The sequence below is a fragment of the Martes martes genome (assembly GCF_963455335.1).
Source record: "Martes martes genome assembly, chromosome: 3".
In the NCBI taxonomy this organism is placed as follows: Eukaryota; Metazoa; Chordata; class Mammalia; order Carnivora; family Mustelidae; genus Martes; species Martes martes.
Genome location: NC_137890.1, coordinates 170,790,826 through 170,817,383, shown reverse-complemented (window position 1 = coordinate 170,817,383; position 26,558 = coordinate 170,790,826). Strand labels below are relative to the sequence as shown.

Sequence of the window (26,558 nt, the reverse complement as noted above, 5' to 3'; positions counted from 1 at the left end):
TCAAAAACTTAGACGAATATCAATTTCACTTTGTTTTTACCCTTTGACGTGAGCTGTGGGCTTAAACTTTAATCATCGGGTCTTCGTTTTATTTATTTTTTAGTCTGCTAAAATGGGAGTGGATGATTGCCAAGATGCTTTCTACCTTCTCGGCTGTAGGAATTATGTCTGGTGTTGCTCTTGCTTTCCGCACTAGTGTTTTGACACTTCTTAGCTGCATTCCAGCTTCCGGGGACAGGCCCGCCCTGGGGAGCAGGCATTTGCCCCTGAGGTCCTGCAGCCGCCTCACCTCCGCGAGAAGAGACAAGCCACGCTCAGAATGGGAGCCTGGGGCGGAGATCCCTTCAGGTTCCGGCCTAAGAAAGCCAGCTGCAACCTCCCACCCGCCTTCCCTTCAGCCCTGAGGCTCAAGTTCCACGCCCGAGATAGAACAGGGCGGGGCTCCGGCGGGGCGGCTGGGTCACGTGGCAGGTCAGGTGACCGCCCGCCGCGTCCCGCTGTCTGCGCGCGCGCGCGCGCGTCCTAGCCACTCGGCGCCCATCCGCACGTGGCGTTGCCGCCGCCGCCCCCGCTTGGTCCCGACCCCGCCGCCCGCAGCCATGGCACCCAGCCAGCTCGGTGAGCCCCCCACGCGCCCTCCCGGAGCCCCGCCCGCGGCGCCCCTGCCCCCCCGGCGTCCCGAGTCCGCAATGGCGGCACCGAGCGGCGCAGCGTGACTGTGAGTCCCGCGGCCCGTTGGCCGTAGCGCGGCTTGCAGGTGTCTGACCCGGGGGGAGGCCCCAAGCTGGGCTTGGCCACTGTGGGTCGCCGTGATGGCCTCGAGATTTCGCGACTGTCCTCCCTTCCGCCGCCCCACCACCCAAGGCCTTGAAGGTCTTAATGTCCTGTACTGCGAGTGATGAGGAAAATGTCTTGTTTCAGCCTTATTTAGTGTCTCTGACAAAACGGGCCTTGTGGAATTTGCCAGAAACCTAACTTCTGTTGGTTTGAATCTGATCGCCTCTGGAGGGACTGCAAAAGCTCTCAGGGATGCGGGTCTGGCAGTCAGGTAAGGCACAGCGGAGTTCTTAAGCTCAGTCCAGTCGGAACGCAGTGTGATCAGTCCACCGGAAAGTCACGCACCCCGGGCACAGTGAGTAAAAAGACGTCATTTCCCCCTTCCAGCACCACTTAACCGCGTTACAGAAGAGGAACGTGAGGCTCAGAGAGGTGTAGTAACTTGTGCTCGAGTTCACAGAGTTCAGTGAGGAGTTAAGTTTAGGGTTGGAACCCCAGGACTCCCCATTTCAGAGCCCTCTTTCTCAGCCACTTCCTATGACGCATTAATTTAGGAGGGCCCTTTGTTATTAAAGAAAAACTCAAGTTAAATGAGTCACATGATCTCTTTTGACTGGCTCTTGAGTGAAGCTGTTGACAGCGTTAGGATTCAAGTCTACCTGTGTTCCCCTTACTATCCCTGTAAATTATTTGAAGGCACAAGTCTGTCATTTGTTCCCTTACCCACAAGCTGGTCGTTACCTAAGTGATGGGAAGAAGGAATGAGCAAAAGGTAAGTCAGGCTGCCATTCCTGACCTCAGGGAGCTGGCGTTCTGGTTGGAGAGGAAGGAACTACTGAGGGGTAGAAAATGAAAAAGGCTATAGGACAGCTCTAATGAATGGCAGTGACACTTCAGCGGACATACCCCCTCCTGAAATATATTTCAGCAAAGAAATGAAAGATCTATCTGCTTTTGTTGCCACTGAAAAATTTTGCTGCTTGCCCTCTGGGTCAGATTTTTTAATCATATAATTCTGCCTTCTGTGGGCAGTACACAGCTTTCCTAAATTTGACAAGTTGAAATGGCAAGAATGCCTTACTTTACTTACTAAATAAAGGCTTTATGTTTTCTAAAGTCTTCTTGCATCATCTTTTTGATGTTCTCTTAAGAGCCCTGTAAGAATCATGAGAGACAGGTCATTCTTTGCTGAAGAGCAGCAGAGTGAGAATCCAAAATCTAGACTGGAGCATGTTGGATGCTGTTGTTGGATCCTTCAGTTTAAGCAGACTCCTTCTGTAGCCTTTTTTCCTCCACCAAACTGTATTATGGAAGTATTACGGATATAATAAAACATGGAATAATACAATGAGCCTTCCTATTGCATATCCATTCCTCAGTTTAAAAGTTTATAAACTGTTGAGTCTTATTTGATCTGTACCTCTGCTGACTCTTTGCTTACCCATTGTAGCTATGTATTTCTTAAAAATTGGGAATGTAAATGTATTTCTCTCCTGTTAAAGTATAAAACTGTTCACACATACACACACACACACACACACACACACACACACTCATGTAATCCTTACAACAACTTTTTGGTGTAGGTAGTATTATCTCCCTTTGTAAACAAGGAAACTGAGGCACAAAAAAGTTAGATAACTTGCCCAAGTTCATACAACTAACACAGCTAATAAAATGCAGAGCCAAGATTCTGTCCTAGGAAGTTAACCTGGAGGTGTGAGGTAAACTGATGAGATTTTAGTTGGTGACTGTACAGCAGTGAGCACACAGAATTATCTGATGACTGCACCTGTTGCAGGCAGATTCTGAAATCTAAAGATGCAGCAAGCTTTTTAATTACCCCACCTGGTTTTTCATTCTAAGAGCACATCTCCCTTCTTTGACTTTAGCAGTTATCTTCTGTTGGAGGAACTGGAGTTTATTTCACGAATGCCGGGAAAGAGAATGTTGAATTGGACGCCAGGCTGTCACCAGTTTTTCAGTTTATTGGAAATATGTGAACCCTTGGTCAGATACAGTCATCTGCCAATGGGTCTTAATGGGAGACTCTACCCAGGAAATTCTATACCCTATTGGAATTTGCTGCTTTAAAATATTTGGGGGTTTTTTTGTGTTTTTTTTTTTTTTACTATAAAGGCCCTGTATGTTGGTTGTAGAAATTGTGAAAATTGTAGAAAATTGTAAAGAAGATAATAAATAGCTTATAATTTTGTTGAACATGTTGACGTGCTTTCTTCCAATTGCTTATAAACATATATTTATTTTTTAGCTTATACAGAAGATAATTTTGCTTCTTGATTTTGTTCACCTAACATTGTTGGCATTTTCTCATGTCATTAAAATTAAAATAAGCGGGCGCATGGGAATTCATGCCAGTGTGGTGATCTGAATCAATATTTAAGTATTACCTTGCATTTGACCCTTTGTCATATTTTGCAGTTATTTTTTCCTGCTTAATTTTTTTTCAGTGTGAAACTTAACATTTTACATAGGCAGATCTAGTAATCTTTTCTTTAATGCTTTGAGCACATTCCTCATGTATTGAATTTTGGTAGTTCTGTGATTTTTTTTTTTTAAATGCTCAAACCTTTGATTCATTGGGAATTTATTTTTGTATGGGCTAAACCAGTATTTTAACACTAACACCACCTTACTTTTACTTTCCCATTCATTTGATTTGCCATCTTTACATTTGTTTAATCATGAAGATAAATGCTTGTTTTTACTTTAGTCTGTTTCTGAAACAAAGATGTTTTTAGTGGTTTTTGTATATATTACTATAAATTACTTCTCAACTGAATGTGTGGCATATGATTCAGTTTCTGAACTCTGAAGATTCAGGCTTTAGAAAATTCTCCCAAATGAGGACAATAGATGTAATGTTAGAAGATTTGCTTTAGAATTGTGTATAATGACAATTCAGCAGAAACAGCAATATTCTGTTCATCTATTTTCAGAGATGTCTCTGAGCTGACGGGATTTCCTGAAATGTTAGGGGGGCGTGTGAAAACCTTGCATCCTGCAGTCCATGCTGGTAAGTGTTTGGTACTTTTCAATTTCAAACAATCAGTGGTCTTCAGGAATATTTTGGTTGATCACTTTGTAGAATAAATGAGGAAAAGGCAGGTCATAAGCTCAGAAAATTATCTGTGAGTCTACATTGGTTTCATCACATTTGCTGCTAAAGTTCACAATTCATTAGAACCTGTTTAAAATCTAGTTTGCCTCATTATGCGATAGAATCACATTGTTTTCCTCTCCCATCTATTAGTCCTGACCTGATTTCTAATTTAGAATGATATTTTCTGCTGGAGTTAATGAAAATATTTCAGTTGCATGTGTGAAAAGACTTTTATTACAGTGCAAACTTAGAATAAAGTATTACAGTGTAACTGACTTCTTTAAGATTTATCTATTTTAGAGAGAGCATGCACATGTGTGCTTGTGTGGGGGGAGGGGCAGAAGGAGGGAGAGAATCCCAAGCAGACTGCCCAAGGAGCATGAGCCGAACAAGGGGCTCAGTCCCAGGGCCCTGAAATCACAAGTCAGAGGTTCAACCGACTGAGTTACCCAGGTCCCCTTGTAACTGACTTTAAAAGAATTCTTTTTCATAGTGCTCATCAGCCAAAAATGGTGAGAAACAGGTATATTGCTAATTTACCAGTTAAAGTAAAAATTTGGCAGAATAAAAGGCTGTTACGCTCAGGAGGATCATCAGATAAGCCATTTACTTACACTTATGAGAGCACATAGGTGCATGGAACTGGTAACAGTTACGTGAAAATTCTTTCATGTTTTATTGCTTAAAAAAAGGTGAGTAAGAGGGGGCACCTGGCTGACTCATTGGAGTACATGGCTCTTGATCTTGGGGCTGTGAGTTCAAGCTCCACGTAGGGTATAGAGATTACTTGAAAATAGAAAATCTTTAAAAAAAAAAAGGGGGGGGGTAATAAAGAACTGATACAAGAGCTTTTAAAATGTACTGTAAATTTTTAACTCTCTATTTTTTAGTCTTGATTAGGCAGTATTAGAGGCTTTTACTTGATTGGTGGGACCATGTTGGAAAGAAGTATCTTATTCTGATGTGTTTTTTGAACCTAATACTTTAACTTTGTTAAATTAGGAATCTTGGCTCGTAATATCCCAGAAGATAATGCTGACATGGCCAGACTTGATTTCAGTCTTATAAGGTAAAAATTGGAAGTTAAAATTTTAATACATTAAGGATCAGAGACAATAAGTATGCTAGACCTGGTGCCCTCCCTTTTAAGACCAAGATTAACATTAGGTTTAGTTTCCTGTTCACTCACTATAAACATTTATTGAATACCCTCTGTATGATATTGTACATACATAAGCTTTTTTTTTTTAAATTTTATTTGTTTATTTTACAGAGGGAGAGAGATCACAAGTAGGCAGAGCAGCAGGCAGAGAGAGGCAGGGGAAGCAGGATCCCCACTGAGCAGAGAGCCTGAGGTGGGGCTCGATCCCAGGACCCTGAGATCATGACCTGGGCCGAAGGCAGAGACTTAACCCACTGAGCCACCCAGGCGCCCTGGACATATATAAACATTTTTAATTTTGCCAATTTGATATAAAATTCCTAATTAAACTAAAAAAAAATTTTTTTTTAAAGGTTTTATTTATTTGGCAGAGATCACAAGTAGGCAGAGAGAGAGGAGGAAGCAGGCTCCCCTCTGAGCAGAGAGCCCGATGCGGGGCTCGATCCCAGGACCCTGGGATCATGACCTGAGCCGAAGGTAGAGGCCTTAACCCACTGAGCCACCCAGGCACCCTTGTTAAAATTTTTAAAATACAGTTTTTTGATGGCTGGATTATATAATGGGTAGCTATGTTTACCCAGGCAGTAACGTTGCAGTATGATTTGGAGGAAGTAATGTTTTGAGAGCACTTGTTGACCAGAGCCACTTTATTGACTATGTTATGCAACAGTGGGAGCTCCTGGCATTTCAGTATATTTTTTAGAATTCTAAAATGCTAGAATTATAGTTTATATTTTAGATCTTTAGACTCTTCGATCATGTTAAAGCTAGCGACTATCTTATATGTAAACCCCATAAAGTTTGCATTTCTAACAGCTGAATTCCTTTTTGGTTTAGAGTTGTCGTCTGCAATCTGTATCCCTTTGTGAAGACAGTGGCTTCTCCAGATGTAACTGTTGAACAGGCTGTTGAGCAGATTGATATTGGTAAGTCAGCAAAACCATATTTGAAGACTGATACGGAAGGATTACTTATATTTTATTTAATTTATTTATTTTTCAAATATTTACATTTTTTTATTAAAGATTTTATATATTTGAGAGCGAGAGAGCGTGCGCGCAAGCAGCAGGGAGGAGCAGGGGGAGAGGGACAAGCAGACCCCACCCCGAGCCTAGAGGCTGACATGGGGCTTGATCTCACAACCCTGAGATTCACGAACTGAGCCACCCACACACCCCAAACACTATTTATATTTTAAAATAGATTTTGTTTTGATGTTTGTGGAGAATCAGAACTTTGAGGGAGCAGGGAATCATTACTGCTTCCAGATTGTGTTCTGGGGTAATTGTAAGTCGTCTATATTTTCTAAGCCATTTCTTTGTGTAGAGATTCATCTTGGGTATGTTTTCTACATTTTTTAAGTCAAAAATTAGAAGTATGTGTACAGTGACTTTATTTGAAGGAGGTTAAGCTCATATGGAAATACAAATTGTTATTTGTTCTCCCAAGGTGGAGTAACCCTACTGAGAGCAGCAGCCAAAAACCATGCTCGGGTGACAGTAGTATGTGAACCCAAGGATTATGCGGCCGTGTCCACAGAAATGCAGAGCTCCGACAGCAGAGACACTTCCTTGGAGACCAGACGCCAGTTAGCCCTGAAGGTAGGGATGCACTTTTATCCAGTGCAGTGTGTGCCAAACCAAATGGTATTCAGTTTTCAGTAGGTTTCTGTGGAGCTGCTGTCCTTTTCCCATAAATGAAGAGACCCAGGTATTACAGAGGTAATGTCAAAAAGATTGAAAGAGCCTCGGAGAAAAAGATTGGAAGAGCCTTGGAGAGAATGATTCGTTGTGTTTTTAGTGTTATTGAGTGTCTTGCCTGCAGTCATGTGTGGGCAAGGACTGTAGTTTGTTGTGTGCTACCTAAAACCCTCTTGTTCCCACTTTGGTAAGTGCTGCCAGTGTTCCACAAAACTTACACTTTTTGTAGGCCTTCACTCATACGGCACAATATGATGAAGCAATTTCAGATTACTTCAGGAGACAGTATAGTAAAGGAATATCTCAGATGCCTTTGAGGTATGGAATGAACCCTCATCAAACTCCTGCCCAGTTATACACGCTGAAGCCCAAGCTTCCCATCACAGGTAAAGGCTGTGTGTTATGTGGCATAGTTTGCTATGTCGGGGGGGGGGGGTATGCGTGTCTTTCTCTTTATTTTATCTGATGTGTTTCACATTGAGAAGATAAAATAAATTACATAATGCCTTTTATAGCAATCTGCAGTATGAGGTGCCAGGTAGACTTGTGAGTGAAAACTGTTGAGATAATTAGGGGTTCTGGAGAGAGGTCAGGGTGGAGATACAATTTGGAATGTCTTTGGCGTATAGATGATTTTAGAGATGTAGAACAGGAAGGATAGATTTTATAGACTGAGGTTAAACAGTGGAGGAACCAGCAGAGGAAAACAAGGCCAGAAAACCTGCAGGGTTTCAACTGGTTTGGAATGCTACTGAGAACAGAAAAGTGACTGTTTGATCTGGGAAAAATTGCAAGAACAATTACGTTGGAATGATGGACCTGGAAGTCCCACCGAAGTGGGCCGAATTAGGAAAGTGAGGTTAGGAGATAACAATAATAAAGGTAATTCTTTGGACAGAAAAGTTAATTAGGACTTCCATGGGTCTATAGAATTATAAGAGACTTTGCACTTTTTTGTTCTCTTTTACTCTTGGTGGGGGGGAATGGGTGCACAGGGCAGGCAGAGAGTTGTAGGTACGAAGGCCTTGAAGGCCCAAGCATTGGTAGGAGGGCTGGCCTTGGGTGACAGCAGGGACAGCTTCTTCATGTACTGGGAAGGCAAAAACAGCACACACTGGTTGGTACATTTGGTGGTGGGAAGATGTAGGTACTCGTGTCTCTTTTCTCTTTGTTAGCAACTGAGGGAGAGGAGCAGGGAGCAGTGTCAGAGATTTGAGGAGAATCTGAAATACTCCTTCCCCTTCTCATTCATTGGATCAAGTTCTATTATTTCTCTATTTCAGATACATTTTGAATCTTTTCTAACGCTGTGGAAGTCTGCACAGTGACCCCCAACTACTCCCAGACTGCAGTAGTCTAACTGCTCTCTGCTTTACTGTCTTTTCTATTCACAGCAGAGGAATCATAAACATGTAAATCAGATGATGGTACGCCCTGAGACCATTCTTTGGCTTTCCCTCCCACTTAGATGCCTCTGCATGCCCTGCAGACACTGTTATCTGACTGTTCTTCTTCCTTGATAACGTACCCTATCCCTGCACCCTAGGGCCTGTTTTCCTTTTGGTCAGCAGGCCCAGTGTCTGGGGCCTTTGCTGTGGTCTTCAAGGTCTCACTCGCTTGTCATTCAGATCTCAGTTTTAAGTCACCTCCCGGGAGAAGCTTTTCTGTGATCACCCAGACTGAAGTAGCTGCCCATCACACTTTTATCACAACACTATTTTGCTGCATTTATTTATATTTTAGTCCTCTCCCATTTGATTATCTTTCCCTGAGAGCAGAAGCCTTGTCAGTCTTTGTTCATTGCTGCATTCTCAGTACTTAGAATATTGCTTGGTGTGTTCCCTAAGTATTTATTGAAGGAGTAGACAGACATTTTGCATGAATTTTTACTTTTAGAATTTCTTAAAACAGGAAATTCTGCTATTTTATCTGCTGTTATTTCCTGCTTATACTGTTTCCCATTTAGATTCTGAGGCAAGAAATATTTCCATGGGGCGCCTGGGTGGCTCAGTGGGTTAAGCCTCTGCCTTCGGCTCAGGTCATGATCTCAGGGTCCTGGGATCGAGTCCCGCATCGGGCTCTCTGCTCAGCAGGGAGCCTGCTTCCCCCTCTCTCTGTCTGCCTGCCTGTCTGCCTACTTGTGATCTCTGTCTGTCAAATAAATAAATAAAATCTTTAAAAAAAAGAATTCTCTTATTAAAAAAAAAAGAAATATTTCTATGTACTTTGATTTCCCATGTTTTTCATTTTCAAAGCCCTTTCATTGGTGTTGGTCAAAGGAACTTTTTTTTAGGTACTTTTATTTTTTTTAAGACTGACTTACCAGTCTTTTTTTAAGACTTACTTTATAAGACTTACTTATAAAGATTCCCCACACGAGCTGGGGAGAGGGGCAGAGAGAGAGAAAGAAGCAGACTCCCCACTGAATGGAGAGCCCGACACAGGGCTCAATCCCATGACCCTGAGATCATGACCTGAGCTGAAATCATGAGTTAGGCATAGATACATTCAATGGAATATTACTCAGCCATAAAAAAAGAACAAAATCTTGGCCATTTACAATGACATGGTTGAACTAGAGGGTATTATGCTAAATGAAATAGGACAAATGCCATATGATTTTACTCATGGAATTTAAGAAACAAAACAGATGAACTTAAGAGAAGGGAAGGAAAAATAAAATAAGACAAAAACAGAGAGGCAAACCATAAAAGACTCTTAACTTAGGAAACTGAGGATTGCTGGAAGGGAGGTGGGTAGGGGGATGGGGTAACTGGGTGATGAGCATTAAGGGGGGCACTTGAAGTAATGAGTACTGAGTATTCTATGCGGCTGATGAATCACTAAATTCTGTCTCTGAAACTAATAATATAGTTTATGTTAATATAAGTATATAAAATAATAATATAGTATATGTTAATTAAATTGAATATAAGTAAAAATTTTTGAAAAAGAGTTGGACGCTTAACCATCCAGGCATCCCCTTATTTTTTATAATAGACTTTATAAAGTAGTTTTAGATTTACAGAAAAATATCTCAGAAAGTACAGAGAGTTCCCAGACATTCCCTCCCTCTGGATCTCCTCTCCCCAGTCCCCCCCCCCTTTTTTTTTAAGATTTTATTCAACAGAGATCACAAGTAGGCAGAGAGAGAGGAGAGGGGGGAAGCAGGCTCCCTGCTGAGCAGAGAGCCCCGTGTGGGGCTCGGTCCCAGGACCCTGAGACCATGAGCCGAGCCAAAGGCAGAGGCTTTAACCCACTGAGCCACCCAGGTGCCCCCCAGTTTCCTCTTTTAATATCTTGCATTAATATGGTACATTTATTAAAATTGATGAACCAGTAGTGATTCATTATTAACTAAAGTCTGTTGTTTACATTAAGACTCACTCTTTGTGTTGTATATTCTTTGGGGTTTGACATATTGTAATGTCTTGTATCTACCTTGATGGTCTCGTGCAGAATAGCTTCACTCCCTAAAAATTCCCTGTATTCTGCCTCCTTGACAACTGCAGCCACTTATATTTTTACTGTTTTCATAGTGTCATAAGGTTGGAATCATATAGTATATAGCCTTTTCACACTGGCTTATTTCATTTAGCTATATGCATTTAAGGTTCCTCCATGGTTTTGGTGGCTCAAAAGGTCTTTTCTTTTTCCTGTTTAATAATATTCCGTTGTACATGGGTATACCCTAGTTAGTTTATCCATTCACTTTTTTTTTTTTAATTTATTTATTTGACAGAGGTCACAAGTAGCAGAGAGGCAGGTGAGGGGTGGTGGGAGCAGGCTCCCTGCTGAGCACAGAGCCCAATGGCGGGGCTCGATCCCAGGACCCTGAGATCATGACCTGAGCCGAGAGCAGAGGCTTTAACCCACTGAACCACCCAGGCGCCCCTATTCATTCATTTCTTGAAAGACATCAGAAATAGAAATACAGTTTTTGACAGTTGTGAATAAAGCTGCTAAAAACATTCAAGTACAAGTTTTTCTGTGGGTATGTTTTTAACTCTTTTATATAAGCACTTAATATTTTCTTATTGTTTACTATTAATTGCCTATTTTGTTTCTTCTATGTCTCTCCTGTAAGCTCTGTGTGGGAGGGGCTAGTTTATTTGCTGGTAATATCTCCAGTACCTAAAACAGTCCCCCACTTTGTGGTAGGCACTCAGTAAGTATTTGTCGAAGTTTATTTTTAAAAGTATGCGCTATCCAAGATAACACAAGATAACACAAAGGAAATGCAGTTATAAATTTGTTTTTAATTAATGGGCCCCATTTTTTTTGTATGTGCGGAGTTTATAATTTATTCACAAGAGATAATAACTCCTAAAAAATCCTGCCATTGTTAAGAAAATAGGCAATGAGAAAGTTGGAGGTTGTAATCTTTTTAAGTGCATTTCAACTTTAGGCAGAGCCTACTGAGTCTGGTATAAGGAGGAAAAATCCAACTCATTATTTCCCCTTATTTTCCACCCACAGCTCTTGCATTAGTTTGTGATAATATCCTTATATTGACAAGGTTTATAACTTAGATTTTGTAATTGCCACGATTGTGTTACCTTAGTTCTGTAGTGAAGTTGGTCTTGTCATTTCTCCCATTCCTGAGTTCTCTATTGGTTTATTTCTAGATTGGCTGGAGTTGGTTTCTCCAGTAGTATATGTGTGTGTGTGTGTGTGTGTGTGTGTGTGTGAGAGGGGGGGTGTGTGTGTGTGTTTTTTTTTTTCTTTTTTGGTAAGACAGGCTTAGGCTCTGGTGTTTTATTCTTTTTTTCATCAAGTTATTTATGTTTGTGTACATGTATTTGTCTCTTAATTACACTTTTCTGAAAACATACTTGTGCAACCTTGGCATGTTTTTTTCAGAAATGTACTTATATCTGATTTTGTTGATCCTTCTTGATGGTGTGTTATATAATGTTTCTATATGTAGTTCTAAATGGAGCCCCTGGATTTATAAACTTGTGTGATGCTCTGAATGCCTGGCAGCTGGTGAGGGAACTCAAAGAAGCTTTAGGCATTCCAGCCGCTGCCTCTTTCAAACATGTCAGCCCAGCAGGTAAAGTACTACTCTCTGGAATGCTCTGGATCTGTTCAAAATGCCTTTTTTTTTTGTTTTAGAAAGAATTGACATGTTCTAATGTGAATACAGACATTCTCTAAAGTCTCAAACCACTTTTGGGGACAGTTTTAATGTAGTAATGTGATAAAATCTGATAGTAACGTGTTATTTACATATATGTAACTGTATAATATTACTGTGAGATAGGATCAGGAAATCACTTTTTTGCAGTGGAAATGTATAAAAAATAAAGTAAAATGGCTTAATTCAGTATGACTGAATATTTTTCCACATGGTTGAAAATGGAACTGAGTAGACATAAGGGTGTTGTGACACCTTATCTGTAACTTCTTATAGCCATTGTATGAGATACGTTTTGCTTCTGTGGCTAAGTCAACTCTGTTACATAGTTCTTTGATGTTTATTTGATATTAAATTGATGTAAACAGGGAAGAAATAAATGGTATGTCATCTCAAGCAGGGCAGAGAGAGAGTCCTTACTGAAGTAAACTAGCTTTGTATACATGCATGGTGCTGGCGGACTCAGTAGTTGTTTCTGGAAGCCAGAGAGAAAAGATTCTCCCCTCCCCTGAAACTGTTATTTTTGATGTTTAATTATCTGGCCAGATGTTTGTTTAATTTGGCACAGGCACAAGAAATTATGCTGCATAGACTAGATGTTAAGAAGAGTGTTGTCTTGATTTAGGAGAGGATAAGTAGTAACTTGAGACTTGGAGGTTTATTTTATGGTTTTCTGTACCAGGTGCTGCTGTTGGAATTCCACTCAGTGAAGACGAGGCCAAAGTCTGCATGGTCTATGATCTGTATAAAACCCTTACACCCATATCAACTGCATATGCAAGAGCAAGAGGTCAGAAGAGTAATAGGGTCCTTGTTTGTTCATAAGAGAAAAAAAAGAATATTTTATCCTAAGTAAAATAAAGTAGTATATCCTTTGTTTCAGATTTCAAATTATTTTTAATTTGTTTTTTGTTAATACTTAGGAAATGATTATATGAGTGCCTTGGAATAAATTTGTTTATAAAAGTGTATATTCATATTTCCATGTAATAAATGGAAACACAATTAGAATTTGGTGCATTTGATTTCACATTAGGTTATTGAAAGCTTTTGTATTGTTTAGTATATGACTAAAATTATTTGTTTGGGTTTTTTTTTTTAAGATTTTATTTATTAGACAGAGATCATAAGTAGGCGGAGAGGCAGGTGGGTGGGGGAAGAAGCAGGCTCCCGCTGAGCAGAGCGCCCCATGCGGGGCTCAATCCCAGGACCCTGAGACCGTGACCGGAACCGAAGGCAGAGGCTTAACCCCCTGAGCCACCTAGGCGCCCCTATGTGGTTATTTTTAACTACAGTGAATATGTTTAGAGTTGTATTTTATATATGTCAGGAATATCTAATTCATGAGGTTAATAACCTGTGAATATTATTGTAACATTTTCAGAAGATCATCAAGAAACTTGATAGCACCATTAACCTTCCACAGTAGGGGTTAGCATACTATGGCACATGTGCTAAAATAAATCCAGCCTGCCACCTGTTTTTGTAAATACAGTTTGATTGGAATAGGGCCGTGTCCCTTTGTTGATGTGGCTGATTTCTACAACTGCAGAGCTGAGTAGGTATAACAGACCAGGTGCCTGCAAAACTTAAAATATAGTTGCTATCAGGCTCTTCTAGAAGTTTGCCTAGAGGGTAAAATTAAAGAATACTTTGTTGTGATTATTTCAGTTAAATGACTTACTAATCTGTTATTTAGATCTTACATGATACAATGAAGTTCTATTTAGAGAAATGGATTTTATATGATCACATTGGGGTTTTTTTAAACATCTTTTTCTTTGCAGAGATACATGTAACACATACCTCATTTTGATTTTTATTTATAGGGGCTGATAGGATGTCTTCATTTGGTGACTTTGTTGCATTATCTGATGTTTGTGATGTTCCTACTGCCAAAATTATCTCCAGAGAGGTTAGTGGACATTCCCAAGTATTGATCCATCCATAACTGAGTAAAGCTCTATTTATTCCTAGTATTCATTCATTGAAAGCATAACTTACAATATTTATTTATACTATTTATGAATTAAATTTATTGTTTAACGTATTTATAATTTATGTAGAACATGAATCCTTGACTGAATTGTAATTCTGAGGTTTAGTGAATGTTTCAAATGGATATTTTGCGATTATGTTTTAATTTATATGTTTAGGGTTTTTTTAATTTTCTAGTAGTCATTATCTTAATGCCAAAATTATTATTTCTAAATTATTTATTTCAAAATTATTATTCTAAGATGCTATCTTAGATATGTAATAATGAACCTTAGCATAAACCTTTGTAGGTCTGTTATAGAAGAGTTGTGTAGGGGAAGATAATAAACTACCCTGAAAAACTAACCCCATCAGTTGAATACCAAACAAGCATTCCAGAAGGGTGGGATTTTGGGGCGAGGAGGCAGAAAGACAAAAGAAGTTAGGTTAGATTAGCTTGGAGGGAAAACAAATAGGTAAAACTGAAGGCTACAAGGCCTTGATAATGTAGTTGCTTTAGAGATTCTTCCCATGAGCACTACCATCTCCACCCACAGTGAAGCTGACCTGCTGAGTTTTATGATGTAGCACAAGGCTTTGTAGTATGAACTATGACTTGTCTATCTTTCAGAGATGTTAAATCTGATCCCTTTGACTTGCTGCTGAGGTACTTGCCTTGCCTAAGGTTATTAGCGGAGATGTAATCTGATCCCCATGTCTTGCTCTTGTGGACCTAGCTTTGCCTAAGGTCATTTTGCCTGGTACTGGCAGAGTAGGGACTACTAGAACATGCTTTTTCTGGTGCAAAACACCACTCCACGAGCAGAATAGTGAGAAGTCATTTTTCTTCCTAAGGTACATGTGTTAGAGTGAATTGTTTACATAACTGAAACAACCAGAAACCATGAAAGGATAGCAAATCAGATAAGGTTAGCTGTACAAAGCCGTATTCTAACATAGGCTTATCTTTTCCAAGTGTAGGTTTTAACGTATCTGTTGGAGGTAGAAATGGGAAAATACTGCTGCATTAAGACAGACAATTGTGCTCAGATTGGTTAAGAAGTGTTGCCTAATTTTTGAAAGTAGAAATTATTGTTTAATATATTTATAGGTATCTGATGGTATTGTTGCCCCAGGATATGAAGATGAAGCTTTGAAAATACTTTCTAAAAAAAAAAATGGAAACTACTGTGTTCTTCAGGTTAGTTTGATTCATGTTTAAAACCGTAATTTGCTCTTCTGTTTTGTGTTGCTTTTTCCCCATTTTTAACCTTTCTTTGATGATGACAATCTTTTAATTTATCCTTTTTTACTGTGGTTCCTTTAATTCTAAATCCTACAGTTTTCTTTTTCCGTACTGTTAATTTTTAGGTTGTAGGTGAGGAGAGCTTCCTTAGTCTTGGTTTCAAATTTAAAATTTTTAAGAAAATAGTTAATGTCTATACATGGTTTCCTGTTCAAAAGGTATTAATGTTATTTGATGAAAAGTTTCCCCATCCTTCCCTTCTGCTATTGTTATGTCTTTAAAAGAACTAATATTTTTAATTTCTTGCTCATTCTTCCTGAAATATTTGATACTTTACAGCAAGTATTTATATTTCTTTTTCCTTTTTTGTTGTTTTTTCCCACTAATACAAATGCATATAGTTTCACCATCTTGGAAGTTTGCCCCGTGTCTGTGTAGCTTGTGTAGGCAGTAACCAGTCTTTAGCTACTGCACACACCCTGCAGTGAATTAGAACCGGGTCGCAGTCAGTGGGTATTGGTAGTTTTGATAGGTCCTGTTCCTCTTTGAGGGTGTTCCAACAAATTTTATGTCTTAATGGGAATGTTAAGGGTACTGATTTCCTAATAACTTCACCATCATCGTGTCCTTTAACTCTTTCATCTTAACAATATGATAGATAAAATGACGTCTCATTGCAGCTTAATTTCCCATTATGTGTGGGGTGAACATCTTTTCATATTTAAGAGTATTTTTAATTCCTTTTTATGAAGTATCTGACCATATTCTTTGCCTGTTTTTCTGATTAATTGTTGAGATTTTTCCTCACTGATTTTGACCAGCTCTTTTCTATTAGGGAAACTAGCCCATTGTCTAAGATTATAAATGGATAAAGCAGAGTTATTTGAATTAAAATAAAAATTCATAACGCTGTTTTACAGCAAGTGCTCATGTCAAAAGATTTGTGGAATCCTAACTCCGTATAATCGAAGTTCTAAGTATGTAGTCTTCATTGTAAGATACCATTAGTTGTATGATACACCACAAATTCAGTGTTAGCTTTTCAAGGAGAGAAGAAAAATATTGCATTAAGTATACATACTCTTCTGTTAAGGCCCTTCATTTAAGTTCAGCCCTTCAGTCAGCAGAGGCTGTATTCTTCAGTTTCTTAATCCAGTGGTCTTTTTTTAAGGGTATTAAGTACTTACAGTTCTATTTAATACTTACATATGTCATCATGGAGATTGTTTTCCAAACTTTGGACTCATCGTGACCTCTTCAGCACTTGACAGCATTACATTTGAAGATGTCAAAAGACTATACCGGGCCTTCCCCAATATATTATTTGAGAGTGTAGCCAAATGCACATGGACACATAATTATAGCTGTGAAATAGCTTTATTCCTCTGTCTGGCTGTAAGTTTCTTTTGACATCAGTTAATAAGGAGAGCGCATCCCAGTTTTAGAAATTTGATAATACGGAAGAAAAGGGAACATTTTGGAATTCAAGAAAGTACAAATTAGGAAGAATTAATTATGAGGGCTTGCTTATAAGTTACAGATATCAGTGCTTTCTAAGTCAAAGATCCTTTAAAGAATAAATTAAGAGATACTGTGAAGTTTAGAAAAATATCTAGGGAGAGAGTGGTCTTATGTAGATTATTCTCATGTCTTGATACCTTTTCAGTTCAAAATTTGTGAGAGAAAGATAGCAACAAATGACATATATTCCTGGGATGCCTGGCTGGCTCAGTTAGTAGAGCAGGTGTCTCTTGATCTCAGAATTGTGAATTCTACATTTGGGTGGAGATTACTTAAAAAATAAAAAACGACAATAACAACATATATTCCCTTTCAAATAACAAAGACCTTGACTCCAAATGTTGCTTTCTCCCTTTTAATTATTTAATTCAAGTGTTTACTCTGTATTTTATAATAGATTATTAGAAAGAAGGGAAAGTTAGAATTTATTTTTTATGCTACTACCTGTTTTTTTTGTTTGTTTGTTTGGCAAATTTGTTTTTATCCGCTGATCTTCCAAAAGGAAGATACAGACAGTGCTTTCAGTTGGCATAACCAGAAATGCTGTCACTGGAATCATTGTTTTAGTATGTTTGTTGTTAGAAAACACCACAGGGTTGTAAACCTCTAAAATTTTTTAGAACAAAATACTAGTGCCTGACCATTCTGTTGTACCTTTACTGAAGTGATCTTACACAGGCCTAAGTTAGAAAAAAATGCATATAACCTTGCTATGATGATTTTTTTGTACATAAATTAAGTGAAAAACGTTGAAGGTTATAGATATATTGGTTTTGACTCTAAATTTTTATTTTAGATGGATCAGTCCTACAATCCAGATGAAAACGAAGTTCGAACTCTCTTTGGTCTTCGTTTAAGTCAGAAGAGAAATAATGGTGTCATCGACAGGTCATTATTTAGCAACGTTGTGACCAAGAATAAAGATGTAAGTTTAAAAACATCTGAACTGGGGATGCCTGGGTGGCTCAGTCGGTTAAACATCTGCCTTCGGCTCAGGTCATGATCCAGGGTCCTGGGATCCAGTCCTGCATTGGGCTCCTTGCTCAGCTGGGAGTCTGCTTCTCCCTCTGCCTGCTGCTCTCCTCTCTCTCTCTGACAAAAAAATAAAATCTTTAAAAAAAAAAAAAGTTATCTGAAGTGAATGTTAGTAATTCAGTAAGTCTGTTTTTAATATTTATAAGCTTCTGCATTTATTAAGACCCATATTTAAAACTGGTTGATCTGCAAATGTCTGGCTTATCTTTGAGTTATCAAATAAGTTTAAGAGCTTAAAAAAAGAATAAATGACCATATTAGGAGCTTCTGTGCATTTGTATGTACTTAGAAGTATTTATCTTCAGTTATGCCTAAGTGGGATCATGTTTCTCATAATTCTGTCCAATGACTTGAATTTTTTCCATGCACTAAGCTACAAATACATTTCTTTCTTTCTTTTTTTTTTTAAAGATTTTATTTATTTGTTTGTCAGAGAAAGTGAGAGTGCACAAGCAGGCAGAGTGTCAGGTAGAGACAGAGAGAAGCAGGCTCCCCACTGAGCAAGGATCCTGACGCGGGACTCGATCCCAGAAACCGGGGATCATGACCTGAGACCCAAGGCAGACACTTAACTGACTGTGCCACCCAGACGTCCCTACAAATAGAAAGGCCACATGGCAAGCCATGTATAGATATACTCTGATAGATACTTTGTTTCCATTTTCAGTACTGTGGTCAAGTTTTTGCTTTTAGACTGTTGTCATCTTTTAGGAAGGACATACTCCTAGGATGAAGTGTGATTTTTTTTTTCCACATACATATGTGTATTCTATCATTTACTATGCATAGCACTCTTATGTGGGGACTGGCAGTGGGTGACTACTATCATCTCTCTCGTAAAGATCACAAAATTGTGATATAAGTTATGGCTAAGAAATTTGTCCAGGTTACATAATACGAAAATGGATAAGCGGGCACCTGGGTGGCTCAGTTGGTTAAGCGACTGCCTTCGGCTCAGGTCATGATCCTGGAGTCCCAGGATCGAGTCCCACATCGGGCTCCCTGCTCGGCAGGGAGTCTGCTTCTCCCACTGACCTCTCTCCTCTCATGCTCATTCTCTCTCTCTCTCTCTCAAATAAATAAATAAAATCTTTAAAAAAAAAAAAAATGGATAAGCTAGTATGTCTTCTCTGAAATCTCTTAATTGGACCTTCAGTTTTTTGTTTTGTTTTGTAACAGTTTTGTTTTTTTGGACCTTCAGTTTTGAAGGATTTTTTTGCGGTTCTAACATTGGCTCTTCTCCCCTCACCCCCACCCCACACAACCCCCCCCCCCCACCCTTAAGATGTGTAGCTGCATTGTTTTGTGGCCTTGTCTGCTAGTATGTCTGGTATTTTTGGTTGAATGCTGGGCATTGAATGTGAAAAAACTGTAGAGGTATTTTGAGTGTTTAGATGGAGTCTTTTTTTCACTCCAGAACTGACTTCCACTTTTGGTAGGCAGATGAGGTGGAAGTCAAATCATCTTCATCCTGGCAGGAGTTAAGCTGATTTGAATTTGGGCTTAAGTCTTTGTGAGGACTGGACCTGTTCTGCTGAAAGCACCAGTGTCTGCTAGTGTCACTTTTCCTTGGTGTTCTCTGAACTCCATTTTTGCCACTTAGTGCTATAACACCGGCAGGAGTGGTACTCAGTCCCTTTACCATTTAGCTTATTGCCTTGCAGCTTGGACAGTGCCTTGAGGTGAAAAGCCAAGATGATCACACTCATTTCTTCTTGCTTATCTCTGGAATCTTTGCCTCTCAGTACTTGATATTTTACTGCCTCGGTGTTGAGCTTTCTTTGTTCCTAGAAAAGGTTTAGTCTGTTAATAAGTCATTCCTTGTAACAGAAGAAGAAAAAGAAGAGGTGCAGCTGTTCCCAGGTCTGAGTCCCAGGTCTGACTTCATTCTCATCATCTTTAAGTAGAATTGCTGAAAATAAGCTTTAAAACCTTTATTGGGTAGTTCAATCTGTTAATAAGTGTATGGTGATGAAGACGTGATCTTTGTTGATTTAATAGATACTTTTTCACTTTTATTTTTGAAAATTAATGGTGCCCTGAAGTAAAGGAACATGGTGTAGGCATCATGTGTAGAAATAAATACCTGTAAGTTCATTGCCATCTCCTCCTGTGGTCAAGGCTGTGAAGTACTAGGATTTCCAGTTGGAAGCAGTGTTTTGTACCAATATTACTTACTGTATATGAGCATCTCACATGTGCCCCCCCCTTTTTTTAACACTTTATTAATCTGGCTGGTTAGTGTATCTTTTAAAATACTGAAACAGGGAGCACCTGGGTGGCACAGTTGTTAAGTGTCTGCCTTCAGCTCAGCTCACAATCCCAGGGTCCTGGGATCAAGCCCCACATCGGGATCAAGCCCCACATTGGGCTCCCAGCTTGGCGGGATGCCCTCTTCTCCCTCTCTCACTCCCCCTGCTTGTGTTCCCTCTCTTGTGGTCTCTCTCTGTTAAATAAATAAATAAAATCTTAAAAAAAATAAAATACTGAAACAGTATTGACCTAGATTACATGGTACCTATGTTGGCAGCTCTCCCTAACTATTGAGGCTCTTACTTTTTTAAGTTTTCCTTATAGGTTTATAGATATTGGACTGATTAATAATTTAGCAGTATTTGATAGGGTTTATACCCTGGCTGTGCTAACTTGGATTTTTTTTTTTTTTTACAAGGAGTGAGTTATAGCTTTAATTCATCTTTTATCTAAATTCTTCTCTACTTGTTTCATATGTATTTTTAATTAGAAATTTGGAAGCTCAAGCATAATTATGAGTGATGGTTTTATCTTTCTTTATAGTCCTCTTTTCTTTTAAAGCAGTGTTGTGTTAACATGTCAGCCTAAAAATCCTTTTAGGTCTTAGAACAGTGGGAGAAGCAGAAGTATACAGTAAGCATTAATAAACATGTGACTGAGTTATTACCTCTTCCATTTTTCTTAAATAAAGCTTTAATTTGTTTTAACTGTGTCCCTCACTCCAACTCCGACTCCATCCCCCCTTTTGAAATGGCTTATATTCCTTGATCCTAACTCAGAATACCAGAGTTGCATTTCAAGGCAGACCTGTAGGAAAGCTGATTTATGTTATTAATTTTTCTTAGAACTATAAGATTAAAATATATAGTTGGTGTCTCAAACAGCAGATAACAGATAAGAAAGGATATACTACATTAATACTATCTTAGAATGATAAATTCTTAAATTCTAACAGTGTGTGTGGGGGGTTTTGTTTTTGTTTTTGTTTTTTCCAAGATTTTTTATTTATTTGACATACAGAGATCACAAGTAGGCAGAGAGGCAGGCAGAGAGAGAGAGGGAAGCAGGCTCCCTGCTGAGCAGAGAGCCCGATGCAGGGCTTGATCCCAGGACCCTGAGATCATGACCCAAACAGAAGGCAGAGGCTTTAACCCACTGAGCCACCCAGGCGCCCCCAACAGTGTTTTTTAATTGAGGTTTTAATTTTAAGATTAAAATGAAAATCTCGGGGCGCCTGGGTGGCTCAGTGGGTTAAAGCCTCTGCTTTCAGCTCAGGTCATGATCCCAGCGTCCTGGGATCAAGCCCCGCATCGGGCTCTCTGCTCAGCAGGGAGCCTGCTTCCTCCCTTCTCTCTCTGCCTGCCTCTCTGCCTACTTGTGATCTGTCTGTCAAATAAATAAATAAAATCTTAAAAAAATAAAATGAAATGAAAATCTCAGGTTCACATGCACTGTTAAGAATTCCCATGTACCCTTTGCCCCATTTCCCCTGGTGGTAATATCTTACAAAACCGTTGTACAGTATCACAGCCATGATAATGATACTAATACAGCAAGGCACAGAAAGAACATTTCCATGACCAAGAGGGTCCCTGGGGTTGCCCTCTTAAAATCATACTCATTTCCTTCCTCCTTCCACCCCTCAACCTTGAGTAACATCTTATCTGTTCCCCCTTTTATAATTTTCATTCAGTGTACATTTCATGAGTGGATTTTTATGTGAACGTAAGTTTTCATTTCTCCGTTATAAAGGCCCAGGAGTGTAATGGTGGCTGCTGGGTAGTATCATAGTTGCATATTTAGTTTTTTAAACTGCCAAATTGTTTTCCAGAGAGCCTGTGCCATTTTACATTTTACAACAGCAACATATGAGTGATCCAGGTCTGTGCATCCTTAACTCGCTTTTACTGTTGTCACTTTAGTTAGGTATGTGGCATGATTTTCATTAGCATTTTCTAATGGCTAATGATGTTGTTTCATATTTATTTGCCATCTGCGTATCCTTTTTAGTGACACGTCTCTTTGTGTGTTTTGCCTATTTCCTCATTAGATTGCTTTTGTCACTGAGTTTTAAGAGGTCTTTACGTATTTTAGGTACTAGTTCTTTTTTGGATATGTGGTTAGCAGATATTTCCTCCCAGTCTGTAGCTTGTCCTTTTATCCTCCTAATACAGGGTTTTTTGCAGAACAGAAGTTTTAATTTTGATGAAGTCTGATTTTAGGTTTTCACTTAGCTAATTGATCAGCTAGCTGCTACTTACAGTCTTTGTCCACTCAGTATAGCTATATAGATCATCTTTCTTTTCAGTTTGTATTTGTTCTTTTTATTAAACATAGTGACATTTTTGGCTTTAATAATTGTTTTATTCTGTTTGGACTGGGGTAGTTCACAAGTATTTTTGAACAGTTTCTACTTAGAATTTCTGGACAAAGCAGAAAATGATCCTTTTTTTTTTTTTTTTTTTTTCCCCTGAACAGCCTTGGCTGTGTATGGGCATCACAATTGTTCGTAATGTCTGTGAAAATGATTCTCGGTGTTTTTTCTGAACATAAATTTTTATCATTTTTCCATATAGGTTTCTTGGTTCTGTGGCTGAGAAAGTATTTTTTGTCAGTTTGGGTGGATATGGTATTTTGTAACTAATGTGATGTGTAAACAGGCTTAAGCCTGAGTCGGTGCAAATGACTTTAATCTGAGTCTGTGATGCATTAGGCACTGCTGAGTTCCATAAGTATGTTGAATGTTGATTTTGTTTTTTTAGTAAAACACAGTAGAGTTTCCTATGAACAGTTCATTTCATTATGTCCTTCGACATACATTTCGACAGACATTACATTATGTCTGTTAAAATAAATAACATGTAAGATGCTTCAAGTTAAAGGGAATTACAAAAGTCTGATGCAATTGACCATCCTGTGTTTTTTCAGTTGCCAGAGTCTGCGCTCAGAGACCTCATTGTAGCCACCATTGCTGTGAAGTACACGCAGTCTAACTCCGTGTGCTATGCCAAGAATGGTCAGGTAACCAAGCTCTCAGACCCACTTGGGGCAGACTGTTTTACAAAATGATACCCATCCCTCAAGTCCTAGACTGCTTGGAAAGGAAAATCTGTCCCACCTTTCTCTTCGGGGTTTGTCAGTATTTACTCAGTAACATAGAGGACTGTTAAAGCTAGTGATGATCACAGACTGTCTTTGGAACGATGTGTTAAAATTGGTCGTATTGCTTCTTGCTCCGACTGAGTTGACACATTTGGATTCGTGGGACTGTAATAGCTGCTCTAAAACTAGTTCATTTGCTCCCCTCCTCCTGATTGGTGTGGTATTTCCAGTGAAGAGAGACTAATGAATGGTACTGCCACCCATTATTCCATGTTTTTGCAGGCTTGTTGGGTATTTTCACATGTATTTCTAAGGTTACTTTACCAAGAATCTGTAGACTGCCAAGTTAATGTGATCTTTGAAAATCCAGTTTACTGAGACATAATTTATGTACAATAAAATTCACTTTTTAAGTGTCGCGTTTTGAACAGTTTTCCCCAATTACGTAGTTACGTGACCACAACCACAGTCAAGATATTGATTACTGACGTTAATTAAGCAAGATATTGAACTTGTTTCCTAGTGCACTGAGCCATAGAATGCAGAACCAACCTAGATCATCACTGGGGCCTCTCCTAACTCTGTGGACTAATCTGGTTCTGGTTTTGCCATAACTTCAGCAGCATTGGGAGCCCTTTTCACTGTGTCTTGAGCTCTTCTCTTACCATTTGTTAAATTATTTGACCCATAAGTAGGGGAGGGAAAGTGTGGATATAAATTAGCATGTGACCTGGAAGACTTTTGAAATTCAGAATTTTAGTTGATTGTCAATTGTAAAAAGATTGCTTGTCTCTAATAATGAAAACTTGGGAGATTGTGGCTACTGGCCTCCTTTGACTCAGGTTCTAAGAAGTTCCGGTAAAATTTTGCTTCACTACTGATGTCCAAGAGTTCTAGAAGCTTCCACAGTATTAGTAACCATACTTCAAATGTCACTGAAGAGGTAAAATGTATAAATAGTAGTTATAAACTTCTTCCCTTACCTTTTAATGCCTTAAAAATTACTTGTATTTTGGACTGATAATTTTCCACTAAATTGATAGATTTTAGAGAATTTGCACAAAAGATCTATTAAGAAAAATATGTTGTTGGAAGAGATAGTCATCTTAATGTTCATGTTCTTCAGGTTATTGGCATTGGAGCAGGACAGCAGTCTCGGATACATTGCACACGCCTTGCAGGGGATAAAGCAAATTATTGGTGGCTTAGACATCATCCACAAGTCCTTTCAATGAAGTTTAAAACTGGAGTGAAGAGAGCAGAAATCTCCAATGCCATTGATCAGTATGTTACTGGAACCATTGGCGAGGTAAAAGTCTCGTCATTGGGTTTGTGGGTAGAGTATACTGGTACACTCACCTTTTTCTGTAACAGACACCTTCATCACTACTGAGAGAAAAATACTATTCTTGAATTTTACATTGTCTAAAACTGTAATTCTAAACTTCTCAACAATTCTTCATTGTCTTGCCTTTGACTTTGTTCACAGTTCTTCATCCCTTTCTGACACCATAGACCTTCCCTGTCTTAAATTATAAATTGGTTTAGTTTCACATGTTTGTACTTTAGTTTTGTATGTTTGTACTGATTTTATTAAGCTTTTGATGGCAGGGACTTTTTCGTCACTTATCCTGAGGTTTCTGTCACATTGCCAAGCATGATGCTTGCTACATGATAGGTGTGTATTCAACACGAAATACAAATTAATCTGATGGCACATAATTGGTTTCTTCTCCCCCCACATTTTCTACCAGTGCCTTTAACAACTCTATTTTTGTTATATTATGTGTACTTTAATGTCTTCAGTTTTAAAGAAGGCATAAGAGAATAATAAAATTACAATGTCAAGTAGCCTGCCGAAAATACAGAATTTAGCTCCACTTTTGCTTAACCCTATACGGAAAACAAAAGAAAGAAGTCTGGTAATCAGGCTCTCAATGGTCTTCTGAAGGGGTGAGTTGACCACACTACCTTGTCTACAAATTCAGGGACAGGAATCCATGACATAGTAAGTGTCATTGAAGAGTGTGCCTTATAACCATAAAATATTTAACATGTAAGCCTTTCTTTTCTTACTCTAATATTTGTATTTCCCTCTTTAAAATTACGTAGCAAGATCCTGTTCATAGTTCTGTGAACAAGAGTTAAAAGTACACTGTTTAAGCCAAAAAGTCATCCAGAATGGAAGCATCTTTTTTTAAAATACGAATACCATGAATCATACCTTGATTCTGTTAGGCCTACTGTAGGCTTGAGACTGTGTAAATGTAGTTCTGCAACATCCATCATCATCTGCTTGCTTGCTTTGACACAGAGATATAAAGTAGTAGATCTTACTTAGGCAGAGATTAAAAAGCAAAATATATTTAAACTGATTTACAAAGTAAATAGTACAGTTTTTATTTGGTACACTTAGAATTACTTTTCTTAATGAAATGCTAACAGCATAAGTAAAAGATTCTTAAAAAAAAAAAAAGACTCTAGACATGTAAACTGTAGTGAGCTGTTGTAATTAAATCCTGGGAGAAATGCCCAAGTGCTTTCTGGCATTCTGATTTGCATCAGAAAGTACTAAAGATCTCATCCAAAATCTTTCTTTCCTGTCTCCGCCCTCTACTCTTAGGATGAGGATTTGATAAAGTGGAAGGCATTGTTTGAAGAAGTGCCTGAATTATTAACTGAAGCAGAGAAGAAGGAATGGGTCGACAAACTTAGTGAAGTTTCTCTCAGCTCCGATGCCTTCTTTCCTTTCAGGGATAATGTAGACAGAGCTAAAAGGGTAAGTATGGAATTGATGTGTATTTGCATAGAATTGGTTATAATGTAAAAACTATTTCAGGGATGCCTGGGTGGCTCAGCTAAGCTTCTGCCTTTGGCTCAGGTCATGATCCCAGGGATCCTCATCAGGCTCCATTCTTAGTGAAGGGAGCGGGGGGTGTTTCCTCCCTCTCCCTCTGCCCCTCTTCCCTACTTGTATGTTCTCCCCCCACCCCGACAAATAAATAAAATCATTAAAAAAAAAAACACTATTTCAGAAATCCTGCTTCTGTTTAAGTTCTGTGAATTCTATATCCAAGTATGGCAGTGTGATATATCAATAATACTTAATTATTTTACTTTTCTATTTGATGTATGAATAACCCACATCCTATCATTTTCCTGTTTTGACTGGGTGAATCAGTCTGCATTGTGAATCGTTATTAGCTTATGCTTTCTAGAGGAGGATTTTGATTTTTGCATGTCTTAATCTAAAATTGTGTTTTGAAAGTCAGTGTCTCTTCTTCCCTCAGAGCGGTGTGGCCTACATTGCTGCTCCTTCTGGTTCTGCTGCTGACAAAGTTGTGATTGAGGCTTGCGATGAATTGGGAATAATCCTTGCTCATACGAATCTTCGGCTCTTTCATCACTGATTTCATTGCCCCATATTTTATGGTTTGCTTATGTGTAGGTGAAAAATCATATGTAACATTTTGACAATATCTTTTTTAAAAAATAAAACATTAAGTCTTAGTTGTCTTGGA

General features: G+C 38.8%; 1 protein-coding gene across 2 annotated transcripts; it reads left to right on the top strand.

Annotated features, from left to right (window-relative positions):
* Positions 1 to 488: 488 nt before the first annotated feature.
* Positions 489 to 26,558, top strand: ATIC (5-aminoimidazole-4-carboxamide ribonucleotide formyltransferase/IMP cyclohydrolase). Of its 2 annotated transcripts, XM_080798728.1 has the most exons (16): positions 489 to 618; positions 922 to 1,048; positions 3,738 to 3,814; positions 4,904 to 4,970; positions 5,901 to 5,989; positions 6,513 to 6,664; positions 6,993 to 7,149; positions 11,694 to 11,819; positions 12,586 to 12,693; positions 13,733 to 13,818; positions 14,992 to 15,081; positions 17,444 to 17,572; positions 22,864 to 22,956; positions 24,164 to 24,346; positions 25,661 to 25,816; positions 26,328 to 26,558. In XM_080798728.1, the coding sequence occupies exons 1-16, from the start codon at positions 600 to 602 to the stop codon at positions 26,445 to 26,447; spliced, it is 1,779 nt and encodes a 592-aa protein (XP_080654854.1). In that variant the 5' UTR covers positions 489 to 599; the 3' UTR covers positions 26,448 to 26,558. The 2 variants fall into 2 exon arrangements, with proteins under 2 accessions (XP_080654854.1, XP_080654855.1); XM_080798729.1 differs by lacking the exons at positions 489 to 618; positions 922 to 1,048 and adding an exon at positions 1,533 to 1,549.

What these genes read in the sequence shown, in the direction of transcription:
- ATIC (XM_080798728.1), top strand. An exon ending in GATGCGGGTCTGGCAGTCAG is followed by an intron (nt 1,049 to 3,737) that starts GTAAGGCACAGC and finishes ATCTATTTTCAG; the next exon opens with AGATGTCTCTGAGCTGACGG. An exon ending in TTGTGACCAAGAATAAAGAT is followed by an intron (nt 17,573 to 22,863) that starts GTAAGTTTAAAA and finishes GTGTTTTTTCAG; the next exon opens with TTGCCAGAGTCTGCGCTCAG.